The following is a 17,938-nucleotide window of genomic DNA, read 5'->3' on the forward strand; positions in this document are numbered from 1 at the left end:
CAATGAAAGTAGTGAATCTCAGTGTAGAAATCAGTGGGCGTTTTCAAACCAGGATGGGCGCTTCTAAACTAACCACTGAAAGTAGGGAATCTCAACGATTTGAAAACACCCACTGATTGGGAAAAGCCCATTACTGTTCTGCAGAGCTATAAGTCTCATTAAAGCCCAGTGAAGTGAGTAGGCGCACAGCGCCCCTTCTGGCCGCTCGCAGAACATCTTTCGCTCCTGACTATTCGAGTGGTCGTCTGTCTTGGGGTGAGTGTTCTTGACCCAAAAATACACTTTAAATAAATGTTATGTGCTCTTATTCTATGTTTTTATTTATTTGTATCGCTAAAATGTGTGTTTGTTAGAAAGCAGCGCGATGAGAGCGAGTCTCCGCTCCAGTTCTGCTTTATTTACAAATACTGGAGTTAAGTCCTTCAACCTATAATAGCTGTAGAGTCATTTTTCTTATATATGATATATCTTTATTAGCTGGCGTTATTCAATCATTAAATATACTGAGTCTAGGTTTACTGTTATTTGTGGGCTTTAACTCGTTTCTTAGCCGACTAGCTAGCAGCGCTTGCTAGTGCATTGAAGCTATAAAATAAAAGGCATAACTTTAATAAAATTAAACATTCTTTCAAGCTCGTTTTGAAATCTGCTACATAGGTTTGTCACATACAATCATAATTCTCTCTATAATCTTAATAATATGAATTTCCTCATATTAGGGTTTGTTATTGTGGAGTAGTGAACTGAAAGTGCATCATTCTTCATTTAATGAAAAAGTAACTGCAACTCATCGTGGACACACTGTGGCTGTGTGTCAAAAACCTAGTGAGTTGCCTACATAGACTTAGCATTTTTGGCATTAAAGTTACAGAGAATTATTAACAAACTTTTCAAAGTCATATAGTTAATAATTAGGCAAATGCTAATACTACTACCGTTCCATTGTAAGATTCCCATGTCTATCTTGCTCCTTATCAAACTCTTAGTATTATGTCCCTTTACAGTAAGTCAAAATCCTCTCACTAGTAAACCTGACTGCTGATGATCAGAACACTTTCACACTCTCTGACCTGGTGCCTTGAGATTGTAATAGTATTGTCTATATGTTAATATGCTAAATACACAACTCATGTAAAATAATGTATATAACTACTTATATATATGTAAACTAATATTAATTTTAGTTTTACTTAAAATATGCTTTACTTGCAAACACAAAGTTATTCAGTACTTTCCTTGAGGCACAGTGTGCACTGTGTAAGATCTTTTGCTATATATTTTCATCACATGTTTCACCTGCTTGCTTGATGGTGTTTTGAACCCAGCTTTGCCAAGAAACACTCCCTTTAGCAGCCTCCCTCCGCTCTTTCTCTTTCATCTTTTTTGTGAAAGTGTGGTACTGTAAACAGTGTGCAGCACACAATTTGAACATGTACAATATGCACAATATAATGTGGTGCCTGATATGCTGACCTGGTATTATTTAACATTATGCAGTTAAATTCCAAGGTTACTTAAGTGTTATCACTTTTATAGGATATAAAAGGACTGATGGCTTTATATAAGTTCGTATACTTTAATACACCGTAAATTGTAGAAAACAGCTTGCTTCATGTATTCAGTTTAAGGCTCACTTCATTCTTTATCATATACTGTATATTATAACTTTATGATTTAGCTGTTCAGCAATTGTAGTAATTGGACAGACCACATTTAAGTTTGAATAACAACAAAAAGAAAGAAAAGTATAATTGTTTTAGGAACTTGAGTTAGCTCTGTGATCTGATTGTTCACCTTATGAACTAATGCACATTTTTAACTAGGGATGCACCGATACTACTTTTTCTTTTCCGATCCAATTCCGATATCGGAAATCTCAGTATCGGCCGACACCGATCCCAAGCTGATACCAGTGTTGTTGTTTTTTTTTTTTGCATAATCAGTTTAGAATATCTTTACATTATTGTGTGGAACTAATTGGGAGTACTCTTTAATATGTAAAGAAACACAAACCTCTAACTACACATTATTTATAAATGTATAGCTTATTAAGAAACACTTTATTTTTAACTAGTATACTAGATAATGTAGCAGCAAAATTAACAGTAATTCCAGTCTTCAAGTCTTCAGTAGAAAAGAAACCAGTGTTTTATTTTTGCCTTTTTCTTTTTTTTTTTTTTTTTTCCAAAAGTGTTTCTACTTGCATCTGGACTTTAAAAGATTCAGATCTCTCTTTTGTTCAATTTAGTTATAAGATATCAGCTCACTTTTCATTCACAAATTTATTTTTTGCAACCCATTCAACTTAAATATTGTTATAAATTGTAAACAAATACTAATGATGACAATAATAATAATAATAAGAATAATAAATTGTTGTTATTATTATTGACTTTTAAATACAACCGTAATATATTTAAATTGTGCACTTTTTAAACCCTTATGCTTTTATTTTGACATTCTAAAATCTCCAGGAAGTCCTGTATGTGTCTGTTTGTAGGAAAGTTCACAGTAGTTTAATTTGATTCTTATTCAGATTCTGGTAAAATGCACCTCCGGTGCCGTTCTAAATGCATATTATAAGTGAACCAAGCTATTGAGCATCTACATCTGAGATGCTGTTCTTGAGTAGTGCTCAAATACTTCGCACCGCTGTGAAGGCTAAAAATAGCCACGAGTACATCACCAGCCTGTGCCTGAGTTTGTGTCAGAGCAGCACCATTCACTAACGTGCTGGCGCTGCGCATACTATATATTTACTTATTAAACACAGCCTTTTGTGATTCACAGAGCATCTTCAGGTGGCTTTGAATAAAATGCACGAGTCATATGAACTGCTTTAATGGTGTTTTTATGCTGCTTTTATGTCATTTTTGGAGCTTGACATTAACGAACATGACTAACACACAGTATCGGATTTGGATCGGCTCGTCGGACCGATACCCGATCCGTCTAAAAGCTTCAGTATCGGAGCCGATACCGATCCAGGTATCGGATCGGTCCATCCCTATTTATAATGCATTTGGGCCCGCTCAAGCAATGCCAATACTAATTAATGAGCATTTTTGATGTTTCTCGACCCGCTCAAGTGTCAAGCGCCCCTCCCCTGTTACTCCTGATCTGCTGCCTTGCAAAACAAGAGACGCAACGGAACAGTCGAAGACTGTCATCTAGCGCATGTTTACATAAAAAAACAATAAAAAAAAATTACGCAGAGAGTGTTTTACTATTCATCATGTCTTAATCGCTTTGACGCTGTGGATAAAAAGCGTCTGCAAAGTGAATATTTGCAAATATAATTTCTTTCTCCAGAGGGGCACCTCAGCTCAGGAGGGCAAAGGGGCAGGCTTGGGCCGCTGAGCCACTCCGATGTGCAAGTCCCTGATGTGCATACACTTTACTATATCTTTTTCTTCTGCAGCGCTCCTATGCTCCAGCTGCGGCCGGTGGAGGAGGATGAATCAGCTGCTGAAAATTTGGAGTTGAACCAAGCTGTGGCTGATGAAGACCACTTCCTGTTGGCTGAGCTGCTGTCACAAGAACGCTACAGGAAGTGCATTAACCAGCAGAGTGGTTGGGGCATCCCAGGTACCCCGTTACGCATGGCAGCATCTAAAGGTACAAGTAATGTCCCTATATGTACCCTCTAATGTCCTTCTGCAGATTTCTTCAGACTTTATTGTCTGCGGTAAAACAGTGCAGCTGTTTTTTTTTTTTTTCATGCAGGTCACCTGAAGTGCCTGCAGTTGCTCCTGGCACATGGGGCAGAGGTGGACCGTCTGGATGTGAAGGCCCAGACTCGTCTGCACACAGCAGTAAAAAGAGGTTACTTGAGCTGTGTGCTCGCCCTGCTCCGTGCTGGGGCTAACCCTAATGGAAGTCACTTGAACAACAGCTCACCTGTGCTCACCGCCGCTCGGGAGGGAGATCCAGAGATCCTCCGCCAGCTTCTTCAGCATGGGGCAGAGGTCAATGCGAGGTCTAAGGTGACATTGTGGGCTTCAGGGGTTGCGGTGTGCAGCGGACCACTATACCTGTCAGCCATATATGGACACCTGGACTGCTTTAAAATGTTACTGTTGTACGGGGCGGATCCGAACTATAACAGTCCGGAAGAGAAGGTAATCGGCAAGGCCACGCAGCAGAAGACAGTCCTGGAATTGTGCTTGAGACACGGCTGTGGCGTCGAATATATTCAGCTGCTCTTAGACTTTGGGGCCAATGTCTACCTGCCTACTCTCATTATAGAGAAGAGCACCAAACAGAATGAAGCTGTTGAACTACTGCTGAGAGAGCGAGGTGAGAAAAAGGGAATGTGAGATGAGGAGGGAAGAATATAATTTGTGTTTGAAATTCTTCAATCTCAGCCTGATGATTTTGCAGGATGGCATGTGTATGTTGTAAATATGCTGTGAATTGTTTTTTAAAATTCTCCTTACCTTGTTTTCCTCCCTCTCTTTCTCACAGGGTGTCCAAAGCCTTTGGTGTCTCAGTGTAGGTTGGCCATCCGTAGACACCTGATACAGGTGAACAGGATTCAGTCTATAGGTGCCCTTGAGATTCCACCCAGGCTCATCAACTATCTCAAATACAAGCCAATTAACAGCGCACTGGTTCACTGACAAGCCAGTGCACACTAAGCTGTGCCTTTTGTAAAGGACAGACTGAAGACATGTGATTTGACGCACTGCTAACAGCCCCAGTTTACGTCAACGAAGTGTATTAAACTGGAACACCTTCATGCATTAATTTGCTTGAATGCCGTTCAAATTAGACCGCAATGTGTAACCGTATCTAGAGTGTTGTCATAAATTAGAGTTTAGCCTTTAAAATATTATTTTATTATTTTTCATTCTAAATTCAACCATTGTAAAATGAGTTTTTTACATGCTCAATTGATTTTGTAGATCACATACTGTGATGAACATGGAGCTTTTATCACATCATGCCATAACCTGATGTATTTTGATAACAGTAACAGCATGATGAAATATAAACTTCTTGTTAACTCTCTTATTAATCGTAATATATTTAATCTCTGCTGTGATGTATTTGTCTCTGTAAATACCTATGTGGAGCAGATGTGCTCTTTCAACAGCTTTTCATAAAACCAGCAAGGTGATGGAACAAAATGGAGTTCGTTCTCTTCCTTCTGCAGGTAAAAGGTTTGAGTTTCTTCATAATGAGCATGTTTCCCAGAGCAACAGCAAGATATAGTAATCAACAAAATGTGGTACCTTGCTAGTTCAGAAATGATATACACATTATTTTCTACAGGGGTATTTTGTTTAAATGACAAAGTTTAAATTATGTGCAACATCTGGCTTTGTGCAAAAAAAAAAAAAACAATTTCTTCATAAAATTGAACTGCAGAACTTTACTATATTTGCCGTGGTATGTTTTATATTTATTCTCAACAAAATCTACATTTTTGGGGGAATTTGAGGTGCATACATAATTTCTGCCACAGTTATTGTTATTTCAATCCATAAACTATGATTATTGTATTTTATGTATTGTTGTAGTGTAGAAAATTTGAAAGCACTTTCATTTAGATGAATGGATTAATAATTCTAATTGATAACTTTTAATTGACACGTTGGAACAAATAATACCAGTCCAGTGCCATACTACTACATTTCCCAAAATGCACGTGGGAAGGAAACTCCGCCAGCCGCTCCAGCGCTCAATGATCAAATGAATCAGTCAAGAGAGCTCCTGCAGCGCTGCTCGAGGAGAGAGCGGATCACTGCACGTTTGGTCAGAAAAGATGATAAAATAATGTAAGTCTCGCATATGTTAACACTTCCGTGTATTATTTTGTGTTTATTCGAAACGGGCGTGAATGAGCTCACGGAAACCGCTGTATCCGCATGTCAGTTACATAAATGTGTGTGAAGAAACTGGTTAGCGTCAGCGCTAGTGCGCGTTCAGGCGCAGTGATGGTGTCCAGATGGGAACACAGCGTGCAGCCTGTTGATATGTTATTTTTTATAATTGGTAGTAGGCCCAATACAACACTGGGTCCAGTTGGTCCTCTGGTTCTTGTTTGTTTTAAATGCATGAAATGTGTCTGTGTTTTCATTTGTTTATGCTGTACATATATGAGTGAATGATCAGGCCCGTAGCGTTCCGTCAGCTTTTGTTTTGATCGCAGATCTAACCATGCGGAGCTAACGCGTTTGTGTTTACGCAAATAACTCAACACTTCGCTGTCACATTGAGTTGTTGTTGTTGTAAATGATCCTTTTTGCTTCAGTATTTATATGAAAACGCAGGACAAACTCTGAGTCTGTCACGATCTGTTGCAAGATGCACACCAGTTTCCAAGGAAACTACCTAAATAAAGACTGTAAGCGTACAGGGCTGCGTTTCCCGTAAGCTTAGTAGATCGTAGAAACCATGGGCGCCAATGGTCTCTACGATCAACTACAGCTTGCGATGCTTTTGGGAAACGCAGCCCAGGGCGTGTGTTTAATGAAGTCCTGAGCACGTTAAGTATTTTCATTCTAACCTGTGATCGTGTTGTACCAACAACTTATGCTCTTATAAATTGACACTATAAAATAGCAGGATGTCTCTACACAGTCGAGTTAAGCATGCTCTGTGCCTGCTCAAAATTCAATGTAAAGACGCAAAAGCCGGACTACTGTAAATTGCGCATGCTCTGACCCACCACAGCCCCTAGTATCAAAGGCAGTTCTGATGCTGCTTTGGTTATGTGTAAATGAAATGCAGCATCAGTAGCCTTAAAGGTGCACTGCATAGAAACTTTGTTAATGTCATCTTGGACTTACAGTGACAACTAGTGGGCTGGATGCAGCATAATTCAAAATCAATAGTTTTCAGTTACAGATACCATTGTTGAAATTCGCTATTCACAATCAGCCATGATTAATCGAAGAGTGATAGTGTGCAATATCAAGCTGGTTATGTGATTCTAAAATGGCAGCCCCCATGAGGGCACCCCTCCACCATGTAGAATAAAACAGCTTTTAGAACGTTACTGATATGACTAGTCCTAATCTCATGTGAGTGGTCATGACTTTATGCATACGTTTCTAAATTACAATTCTTTTCTTTAAGAGTAAAACTTTTTAATGGGGAAAATGAGTGCATCTTTTAACTTTGTTGTTGTAATGATAGAGAATATACATCATAATTTAGTCTCATATTTAAAATTATAACTTCATATTTTCATTAATTGCATATTTCTATACTCATAATTTATATTTAAAAAAATCATCTCTTTACATTATTGATACATTTGTAACTGCTGTGTAAATGCATTAATGCCTGCTCTGAGAAGCATTAAACAGTGTGTAAATACAACTAAATGCCACTTGTGTCACCTTTGCAGTGTAAAGATGGCTTAAGAGGTGTTTAAGGTATCTACCAAATGAAACTTATGTTATGTGTGTCATTTATAAAACTGATATTTCCGGTCCTAGATGCTATTTGGTCAGTACAATGTTCTAGCCTGGTTCCAGCCATGCTGAACTGCACAAATAGTAACAACTATGGTGTGAAACACCTGTGCACTGTGCATATCACTATGCAGCACACGCAGAATAATTGTGTTATTGTTTACATGTTAGGGTACATGCTTTTATATGTTTTGTTTACATGTTCTGTCTGATAGTGGAAGGATTACACTTAATTGATTTAATTGATATAAATAAATATATTTGAATAAATTTGTCCATATTATGTAATAACCATATTCTAAGAGCAATGCAAGGCACTCAAGGATGTGCCAAGCAATGTCATTATTACATTCACAATATATCACAGCCTTTCATTCTTTTTTGCATTCTTTTTTGTTGTTTCTAATGGTGTCCTAATTTCTGTTTCTTTCACAGGTGTAACATGTCTGATAAACACGGTCCCAGTCAGTTCCAACCTGCCCTACAGGGTGGATTATTTACGACAAACATGCTCCATTAGCCACAGTCCACAGACACATCTGTCACCATGGAGACTTCCACAGGAAGTGAGGCTGTTGGTGCAACAGGGGGGCAACAATCAGACTCTGTTTCCCATGATGCTCCACAACCTCAGTCACCACCTTCAGTGAAAATACGCAAGACTGGTTTCAAGTTTTTTGGTGTTCGAAAGAGCTTCTGTGTCCTGCCAAGCTTTTTTGGTGGCCGTGGCAGAAGTCAAGGAAAGGGCTCATCCAAAACAGGCGTAACAAAAAGCCAAACATATGATGGGGTGAGCAGAGCATGCTGGGAAGATCTGGAAAGAGGCAGCGCTGAAGTGGCCTCAGGGGACTTCGAGTTCTGCAGCTCTAGTGACCCTTTGAAAACACAGGAGGATCACGGGAAGTCCCAATCACTTCCGCGGCAGCGAAGAGGCCTTCGGGGTTTCTTTAGCAGCATAAGAAGACACAGAAAGAGCAAAAATGTTGAACTGGAAAAGCATGAGACACTTGAAATGTCCTTAAGCCTCTGTGCCAGAACAGTGCCTGGTGCCCTGTTGAGCATCAGTGATAGTAGCGATAACTATGGCGACAGTCAGGGCGAAAAGTTGGTACCAGATGTGCCTAACCAAACTGCAGGCAGTGGGTGTGTAATGTCATTGGCCGCCACTGCCGTTGAATGTACAAAAGATGTAACTTTAGTGCCTGAGAAAAGCAGAGGAGAGATGGATAAAAGAAAGCAAGTAGAAGAAGAGGAGAATTGGAAAGAGAAGCAAAACGAGAGGCAGAAAGGAATGACTACATATCATCAACCTTTGCCTGCTGAGTCTGAACTAGACCATTTGGCTGAGCAGAATATGGACATACCAGATAGGGAGCTGCCTGCTGTATCCTGCTCATCTGACAGTGTGAACTTAATGTTTGGTGATGTTTCATCATTGAAGAGCTTTGATTCGCTGACAGGTTGTGGAGACATCATTGCAGACCAGGATGATGTCAGCGTTGCGGAAAGCACAGTGTCTGGTGAGAGAGGCGGCCGAAATGCTGGAAAGCGGAGCTCGTGTTTTGTCACGTATCAAGGTGGAGGGGAGGAGATGGCAACACCTGGAGAGATGGAAGGAGATTACTTACAGAGCTTATGGGAATCAGAAGCTAGTAATGAAGTTTGCTACGTCACCTCAGACAGGGGCTCAGACAGCCCTTCGCTCACTCCTGATCAGCAAATCAGCTCCATTCGTGCAAACATCATCAGCAGCCCATTGGATGTCACAGAAACGGCCCTGAGCCCCACTAACCTTTTGAGCCCTCAGAGTGATCGTCAAGAGTCTGTACCGAACAGCGACGAGGGATACTATGACTCCACCACACCAGGAATGGAGGAGGAGAATAGAGATCGTCCACATCAGGAAAGGCTTCCACGGGACAGCTACAGTGGCGATGCCCTTTATGAACTTTTTGAGCCTGACGATCGCCTGCTCAGCCCTACTATTCCTCCTGCAACCTTGCAGGGTAATAAGAGTCCAACCAACCCTCTGTACGCCCTGGCATCCACTGCCATAGAGACAGGTGCTATGGAGACAGAGGAGGAGCGTCTGAGCAAGATTCAGCATGCCCTTCTGTGCTGTGAGCTTCAGAATCTCAGAAGCCCATCCAAAGACCAGCTTCTGTTCCATGATGACTGCTTCTATGATGATTCAGGTCCTACCACAGGCAATGGTAAGACGGCTTTAGAGGAAGTTATTAATCAGCGCTATCCTCGATCACCACCAAGATCCCAGGCAGAACCAGTGAAAGAACCAGTGCCTCAAAGCAGGGGTCAGATCCAGGGTAGTCCATTGTTTGCACCCCATGCTGATTCAGGGCTTAGCCCAAATGTCCCAAATGTTCCAGAGCTACCCAGATTGAATAAATCCAAGGATCAAAGCGCCTTTCTGCCTACCAGAGGCTGCAGCCAATCCCAGGAAGAGCTGATGGTCTGTTTTTCCCAAGCATTGGTAGATTTTACAAAGAACGCCCGGCTTTACCATAACTCCACAGAGAGTCTCGATGGCTCTGAGTCAAGTTCTCCTTTTGGCTCAAGTCTGAACGCCCTGCCTGCCATTGTCACATTCGATGTGGTCGACATGGAGAATGAGGGTGAATGTGAGCAGCAGACCGAGCTTGTTGAGGAAGAGGAATCCCCTTATGAGCCCTGTGAAGATGATGGCTGTTACCTGCAGCAGGATGCCTTTGCCGAGTGTGACCAGCATACCATTGATGCCTACGAACAGAGTCTGTTGCTTAGTAACGTATGGGGCATCACCAGCCTTCCACGGCACCTCAGTTTGGGTCGGCCATATCCCCCAGTCCCTGCCCCATTAGCACTAAATCGACGCAGTCGCTCTCTTGATACGGACAGTCTGGAGTTTCAGACTAGTGAGATTTACACCTATGACTCAAAGCATAGGACTGGAGAATGCAGTGACATGGCGTTATCACGCCAACCCCACAGGGTAACTGTGGATGGATTGAGGCGGGGTTGTGGGCGGGACTTTGACTCTGCCCAGCAAAGGAGTTCCTCATCTCAGCAAGAGCTGAATTTGCCACATGTGAGCCAATCCGTTATTAGACCTTCACATCTCCCTTTACAGAGAAACTGTCGTAATCGTAACCTTGCTGGCGTCTCCAGAGAGGATGGTGAGGGGGAGATATTGTTTGGTGGAGGGGATGCGCTTTACCCCTGCAGTTACCCCCCAACAAGCACGCAATGGAAGAATCGACCTGTTGGGGTCACTCAGGGTGTGCCCCACCTTTGCTCTGACCAGTCCGCTGATCTGAGAGAAATTACAATAAAGAACAGGAGTGGGGAGAGTGAGGGGACTTTACCACTAGACCCCCCCAAACCATAAATAACATACAAATAACTCTTCTGCTCAAAATAAAAAAAATAATGCAGTTAGAAAATTCTCGTCACTAAAGACGATGCTGGATGTTTACTGACACTGAATTTTATCACACACTTGCACCATACACTCTCACTGTAGGTACTGTTACTGCTGGATAAGCTATGGTATTCCTTTGTGATGTACTGTGTATTGTTTTAAGCTGCATTTTAGCTTCTGTGAGTTTAAGAGGAAGTGTTTACCTGCTGTCTATATATTGAAACCATATTGCTTTGCATATGTTGCCAGTGACCCAGGTATTGCCAGGTATTTTTTTCGGTATGTTTTAATTATGTTTGTAAAAAGACCACAATCCTATGAATGAATTATTTTAGCACAAGAATGAAAAAAATTTCATTCATTAGAATACTGAGGAGGACCTATTTAAAGGTATAGTTCACCCAGAAATGAAATTTCAGTCATTATTTACTTATACTTATGTTGTTCCAAACCTCTATGTCTTAATTGCTCCGTTGGAACGCAGAAGCAGATATTAGGCAGTGTGTTAGTCTCAGTCACCTTCATAGCATTTTTTTCATACAATGAAAGTGAATGGTGACTGAGACGGTCATTCTGCCTAACTTCTACTTTTGTGTTCTATGGAAGAAAGTCATAAGGGTTACTGAATGATGACAGAATTTCCATTTTTGGATGAACTATAAAGACCTGGGTATACTTTATTTGTCTGCATTCTGGATCGGATCGTGCCCGGTCGACCGGGTTGACTTTCAAAGTATACTTTTTTTCACCTTTTTACAAACACATTCGACAGATGCACACTACGACTGCTTTGTGATAATCTTTTAAAGACAGTCAATGACAGGCGCATATGCCAATGATGCATATAGACGAGCACTATCTGCTAACCTAGAAAATCAGGGCCCCATGCGGACAGTCTGTGCAGACTGTGCTGCTGACGAAATTTACATCACTTCAGACAGTACGTTTTCCGATCAGCAAACGGATAACTGATGTATACTTTGGCTTTATCTTTAAAACATCAAACTTTTTTCTTAAGCAATAGATTTTTTCTTGCAATTGGAAAGATGCTCTGTTACAAGATTTTAATGTTTACATCTTGGTCTCTTTTATGATGCTAGTCACACATTTGTTTTCTTATTTAATATTGCCTTTTTTTTTTTGTCATATCACAGACAAACACTACAATCTATCAAGTCACAGTATTTGGTGGCATGGCCAAACATTTTTACCCAAACCCCCAGTAATCATGTGTCGACTATTTACATAAGACTTGGACAGGACAGCAGAGACATTAAAGGGATAGTTCACCCAAAAATGAAAATTCTGTCATCATTTACTTGCATGCTGTTTAAAACCTGACATGACATTTTTCTTTGGTGGAACACAAAAGGAGATTTTTTGGAAGAATTTTAGCCTCAGTCACCATTCACTTTTGTTGTATGGAGAATAAAATGCATTGACAGTAATTGTGACTGAAGTTAACATTCTGCCTAACATCTCCTTTTGTGTTTCACGGAAGAAAGGAAGTCATAAGGGCTTGAAACAACATGAGGGTGAGTGAATGATGACAGAATTTTCATTTTTGGGCAAATTAACCATTTAAGGTTTTGTGTTCCTCCAATTTGAATTATTTGGGGGTCAATTTGCTGAAATATTTAGCCATTGTTTCATTTCCTTTTTTTTGCTGCTAAACAGTATGTGTTTAGTTGGATGTTCAGTTGAAGTCAGAAGTTTACATACGTTTACATGGTTGAAGTCATTTAAACTAATTTTTTAACCACTCCACAGATTTCATATTAGCAAACTATAGTTTTGGCAAGTCGTTTGAACATCTACTTTGTGCATGATATGAGTAATTTTTCCAACAGTTGTTTACAGACAGAATGTTTAACATTTAATTGAATATATCACAAATCCAGAGGGTCAGAAGTTACATACACTGTTAACTGTGCCTTTAAGCAGCTTGGAATATTCCAGAAAAAGATGTCAAGCCTTTAGGCAATTAGCTTTTGATAGGCTAATTTGAGTCAGTTGGAGGTGTACATGTAGATGTATTTTAAGGCCCACCTTCAAACTCAGTGCCTCTTTGCTTGACATCATGGGAAAATCAAAAGAAATCAGCCAGTAGCTCAGAAAAAAAACTGTGGACCTCCACTAGTTTGGTTCGTCCTTGGAAGCAATTTCCAAAGGCCTGAAGGTACCACGCTCATCTGTACAAACAATAGTACGCAAGTATAAACGGCATGGGACCATGCAGCCATCATACCGCTCAGGAAGGAGACGCATTCTGTCTCCTAGAGATGAACGTAGTTTAATGCAAAAAGTGCAAATCAATCCCAGAACAACAGCAAAGGACCTTGTGAAGATGCTGGAGGAAACGGGTAGACAAGTATCTATATCCACAGTAAAACGAGTCCTATATCAAAATAATCTGAAAGGCTGCTCAGCAGGGAATAGGCCACTGCTTCAAAACCACCATAAAAAAGCCAGACTACAGTTTGCAAGTGCACATGGGGACAAAAATTGAACTGTTTGGCCATAATGACTATCGTTATGTTTGGAAGAAAAAGGGTGAGGCTTGCAAACCGAAGAACACCATCCCAACTGTGAAGCATGGGGGTGGTAGCATCATGTTGTGGGGGTGCTTTGCTGCAGGAGGGACTGGTGCACTTCACAAAATAGATGGCATCATGAGGAAGGAAAATTATGTGGATATATTGAAGCAACATCTCAAGACATCAGCCAGGAAGTTAAAGCTGGGTCACAAATGGGTCTTCCAAATGGACAGTGACCCCAAGCATACCTCCAAAGTTGTGGCAAAATGGTTTAAGGACAACAAAGTCAAGGTATTGGAGTAGCCATCACAAAGCCCTGACCTCAGTCCGGTAGACAATTTGTGGGCAGAACTGAAAACCTGACTCAGTTACACCAATTCTGTCAGGAGGAATGGGCCAAAATTCCAGCAACTTATTGTGAGAAGCTTGTGGAAGGCTACCCAAAACGTTTGACCCAAGTTAAACAATTGAAAGGCACTGCTACCAAATACTAACAAAGTGTATTTAAACTTCTGACCCACTGGGAATGTGATGAAAGAAATAAAAGCTGAAATAAATAATTCTCTCTACTATTATTCTGACATTTCAGATTCTTAAAATAAAGGAGTGATCCTAATGGACCTTAGACAGGGAATGTTTTATGATTAAATGTGAGGAATTGTGAGTTTAAATGTATTTGGCTAAGGTGTATGTAAATTTCTGACTTCAGCTGTATGTAATGTACTCCAGTTATCAGCTATATACTGATATTTGCATATCCAGATACATTTCAGCATACAGTCTGTCAAGTCTGGCTCAATGTCTTCAGTAAATGTGATCTGTGTAGATTATAATCAAAGGGTACTATCTTGAGTCCTTTTATTGTTAATGTCAGAAAGCCTTTAATGATGATAAGTGATTGTTTTTCATTGTTGTACTTGAGTCATGATTATCTATCATCATCAGAATGCCAAAGTCAGCATTACGCACTTACCATTTTTAGTCAGTGTTTATATTTAGTTCTTAAGAATGAAACAATCTTTGGGAATCCCTGCAATTAAATCAGTGTTTGTTTGTTTTTATAGTTGACTATTCCAGTTCTTTTTCTTATGATGTTTTTGTATTTGGTAAATTTGTGATTGAAAATGAATGTCCAGACCCAGACATTTTTACTGACATGAATGAAATAACCAAAAGCATAGGAAGCAAATGCTTTTTTATCTTTTGAAAATTCTTATGTATATACACACGCAAAGAATGTTTGAATATGTCTCACTAGCCTACATTTTATTTTTATTTTTTTTTTTTTTTAAATACTTGAAAACAGGATTAAAACACATATCAACCGGATTATACCCCTTACACAATCTCGTCCCACACACTGTAGTCAAGTAGGCACATTCACACACAGGATGCAACTTTGACTCAATCATTACTTTACTGGAAATAAACCCTGAGAGATCAGTATTGCAAGTTTGTGAGTTCTTTTTTCTTTTCTTGAGTACCATCCGAAGTGGGGTTGTGTGTAATTCGGTGACTGATTTTTGCCAAGTAGGGTGTGTTCCTAGATCAAAATCATGGCACCACATTTTTAACCATTCAGATTTTAGTGATAGGGAAAGGGTTAGAGTTATATGTGTGAGAGAAATTTAGTTTTAAATGATGGGGATGAGTAATGGAAGACATCTGACCACAGTAGGACTGTGTGTGTGACCATGCTGTCCCCATCTCTCTCATAGACTAACTGGTGGAATTTAATGCAGTCTGTTTCTGCTTATGTAGAGAAAGAGTAACAGGCCAAAGAAGATTCATCTGCAATTCTTTCTCAGATGCAGTACTAACAGGAAAGACAGAATCAGTGCATTTTCTGAATTTGGTTGAAAGTGTCTCGCTCATATATTTCTCTGAGCTATATGGCATTGCCTAATTAGCAGTGCTAATGCTCTGTTTGATTGACAGGTGGTCTACGCTCTGAAGTCAAGGAGGCTCCAGTTGTCATGGAAACTGTCTCAAGCTGTCGCCGCTGCAAGTCTCACCGTTAAGAGAAGCGAAGAACAGATTAAGTGCAGGCAATTCGTGACTGACGGCAATTTATGTATCAGATTGTCTTTATGCCACCACTCCCCTCTCTTTTCTCTTTTATGTTATACTTGTCAGTATACACATGCTTCACAAATGAATGATTCAGCGATCACTTGTATGCACACGTCTCTGTAAACCAGTGTTTCCCAACATTTATTCTGCCACGGCACACTTTTTACGACTAAAAAATTCTACGGCACACCACTATCCCACATAGGCTAACCATCGTCAATATTTTTCCTTTTCAAGAACTTGTCTATGTTTTCTGTCCATCTTAGTGAACGTGTTTACTTATTACTAGCGTGTTTGAAATTCGGATATGCAAGTCACATAGGTAGGCTACGCAGTGTGAGGTCACAGGTGGCAAGAGCGCTAAATGGGTAATGAAAAAACAACAAATTTGCTTCTTTTCTAATTTGTAGATTTGTTCTTGCAATGCCACAACAAATTACAGGGATGCAAACTCATGAGGGGCGAAAAAGGTAAGACAATCACTGGTCCACGAAAAAAAGGTTCTGGGGATATACCAGTTCCAGCTATTTTTGTGATTAAAGTTTATTCAAGTTTTCAATTGTGCAGAATTAGCTGCAAAATAAAGAGTATTTTGGTGAGGCTTGCTTCTGTTTCACAAATGTGTTCAATTTTAACTGATTAGTTCTGTGACCCCTTCTGGAAACGTCACTAGGTGGCGACAAATGAGCGTGTTATGTGCTATGAGTGAGTCAGTGAATCATTTTGAGTCGTTCATGACCGAAATCTACCAAGACACTTTATGGTGTTTAAGCATTAAAAGAACAAAGAAGATCTATAGCCTTCCTTCAGTCTGAGCATTATTTTTCACCCAAAAAGACAACAATAATAGTCTAATTATAGTGAGTTTCAGTAACGTCCTTACCTTCTCCTTTATTAAAACTTGCATGGCTACAAATCTACTGACTTCAGTATAAGAATTATAAACACAAAGCAGATCTATGGTATCATTTTCCTGCAGTAGCCTATTTAAACTGCTGAGCATGGCTTTTATCAGAAAGACAATAATAGACAAATAATAGTAATTTTGAGTTTCAATAATGTTCTTTCATCATTGTAAAGCACATTTCACATGAGTTGAGTCGAGGCGTCAACGCTCCGTTCAACACCAGCATCAAGCGCTGCATTGCCCTCCACATGATGATTTGCAGAAAGCATCGCAGAAGGGCGATTTTACGAGTTTGCCATATAAAAAAGCGGGAGTTGTGCACAATAAACATTGAAAACATGAATTTGGAAGAGAGAAAAAAAGTTTTGATAGCAGAAAGTAAAAAAAGGACTCGTGTATGTTTAGGTCTAAGTGTTTTCTTGGTGAATTTAAATTAGTTCAATAACTGGGGTCTCTGATATTCATAAACGATAAGGTAATATTTAATTAAAATATCTCATTCAATGTCTCTTCACAAATTTGGACAGTTTTTAAATATTTCTTGTTGCTTAGTACTCTCAAAGACATTATTGTTGAAGCAAAAACGTGTGTGTGAAAAACACTGGTGTGAAGTAGCGTCACTTCATAAACTTCAATGAAAGACCCTTAACACGTATAAATATCAGTCACTTTTGCACATTAATCACTGCTCTTCACAATCACAAAAGTGACCGATTATGGTTTCAAAATGGTGAATTTCTCCGAAAGGTTAGGAGTTTGGATCCCTGAAATTATTATTTTTTTCATGCATTTATTTATTTTGTGTAATTTGATAATTTTCCATGGCACACCTGACAGTCTTTCACATCTGCCTTAGTGTGGTACCATGTGTGGAGAGGCCTGAAAGACATTACTAACTTCAAGACACCATCCCTCAACCCTGTAGGGAACCAACAACTGGCTGATGACTTGAATGGGTTTTACTGTAGATTTGAGTCTACAGTACTACTCAACCTGCACATAAGATCTGTAAAGAGGAGGTGTGCCGTGTCTTTTGGAAACAAAAGACAAGGAAATTACAGGGCCCATATGGTGTTTCATCCACTTGTCTAAAATCCTGTGCTGACTATCTGGCCCCCATCTTCACACAGATCTTCAACAGATCACTGGAGCAGTGTGAAGTTCCCTGCTGCTTCAAACACTCCACTATCATCCCTGTCCCAAAGAAACCCAAGATCAAAGGACTTAATGACTGCAAACCCACTATGACTACAATTCATTAGAGAGACTGGTGTTGGTCCACCTGAAGGACATCACTGAACCCTTTCTAAATCCCCTTCAATTTGCTTATAGAGCAAACAGGTCTGTGGATGATGCAGTCAACATGGGATTGCATTATATCTGGACAGACCAGAGACATCTGCAAGGTTCCTTTTTGTGGACTTCAGTTTGGCTTTCAACACCATCATCACAGCTCTCCTATGGAATAAATTAACCCAGCTCTCTGTTCCCACATCTGTCAGTGGATCACCAGCTTTCTGACGGACAGGCAGCAGCTAGTGAGACTGGGGAAATTCACTTCTAGCACATGTATGAT

At 40.0% G+C, this 17,938-nt stretch overlaps 2 protein-coding genes across 2 annotated transcripts; both read left to right on the top strand.

The window, feature by feature from the left end:
- Window positions 1–138: 138 nt before the first annotated feature.
- LOC127438915 (ankyrin repeat and SOCS box protein 12-like) lies at window positions 139–5,360 on the top strand. Its single transcript, XM_051694823.1, has 4 exons — window positions 139–255; window positions 3,422–3,618; window positions 3,727–4,299; window positions 4,468–5,360. The coding sequence occupies exons 2-4, from the start codon at window positions 3,429–3,431 to the stop codon at window positions 4,620–4,622; spliced, it is 918 nt and encodes a 305-aa protein (XP_051550783.1). The 5' UTR covers window positions 139–255; window positions 3,422–3,428; the 3' UTR covers window positions 4,623–5,360.
- A 325-nt stretch (window positions 5,361–5,685) lies between these two features.
- Window positions 5,686–14,443, top strand: LOC127438734 (APC membrane recruitment protein 1-like). Its single transcript, XM_051694559.1, has 2 exons — window positions 5,686–5,783; window positions 7,863–14,443. The coding sequence occupies exon 2, from the start codon at window positions 7,975–7,977 to the stop codon at window positions 10,810–10,812; it is 2,838 nt and encodes a 945-aa protein (XP_051550519.1). The 5' UTR covers window positions 5,686–5,783; window positions 7,863–7,974; the 3' UTR covers window positions 10,813–14,443.
- Window positions 14,444–17,938: the final 3,495 nt, after the last annotated feature.

The sequence above is a fragment of the Myxocyprinus asiaticus genome, chromosome 4, assembly GCF_019703515.2.
Source record: "Myxocyprinus asiaticus isolate MX2 ecotype Aquarium Trade chromosome 4, UBuf_Myxa_2, whole genome shotgun sequence".
NCBI lineage: Eukaryota > Metazoa > Chordata > Actinopteri > Cypriniformes > Catostomidae > Myxocyprinus > Myxocyprinus asiaticus.

Excerpts from the sequence above, each read along its gene's own strand:
- LOC127438915 (XM_051694823.1), top strand. The coding sequence starts at position 3,429 with ATGCTCCAGCTGCGGCCGGTGGAGGAGGATGAATCAGCTGCTGAAAAT. Across the intron at positions 3,619-3,726 it reads ACGCATGGCAGCATCTAAAG|GTCACCTGAAGTGCCTGCAG; the intron begins GTACAAGTAATG and ends TTTTTCATGCAG. Across the intron at positions 4,300-4,467 it reads ACTACTGCTGAGAGAGCGAG|GGTGTCCAAAGCCTTTGGTG; the intron begins GTGAGAAAAAGG and ends TCTTTCTCACAG.
- LOC127438734 (XM_051694559.1), top strand. The coding sequence starts at position 7,975 with ATGGAGACTTCCACAGGAAGTGAGGCTGTTGGTGCAACAGGGGGGCAA.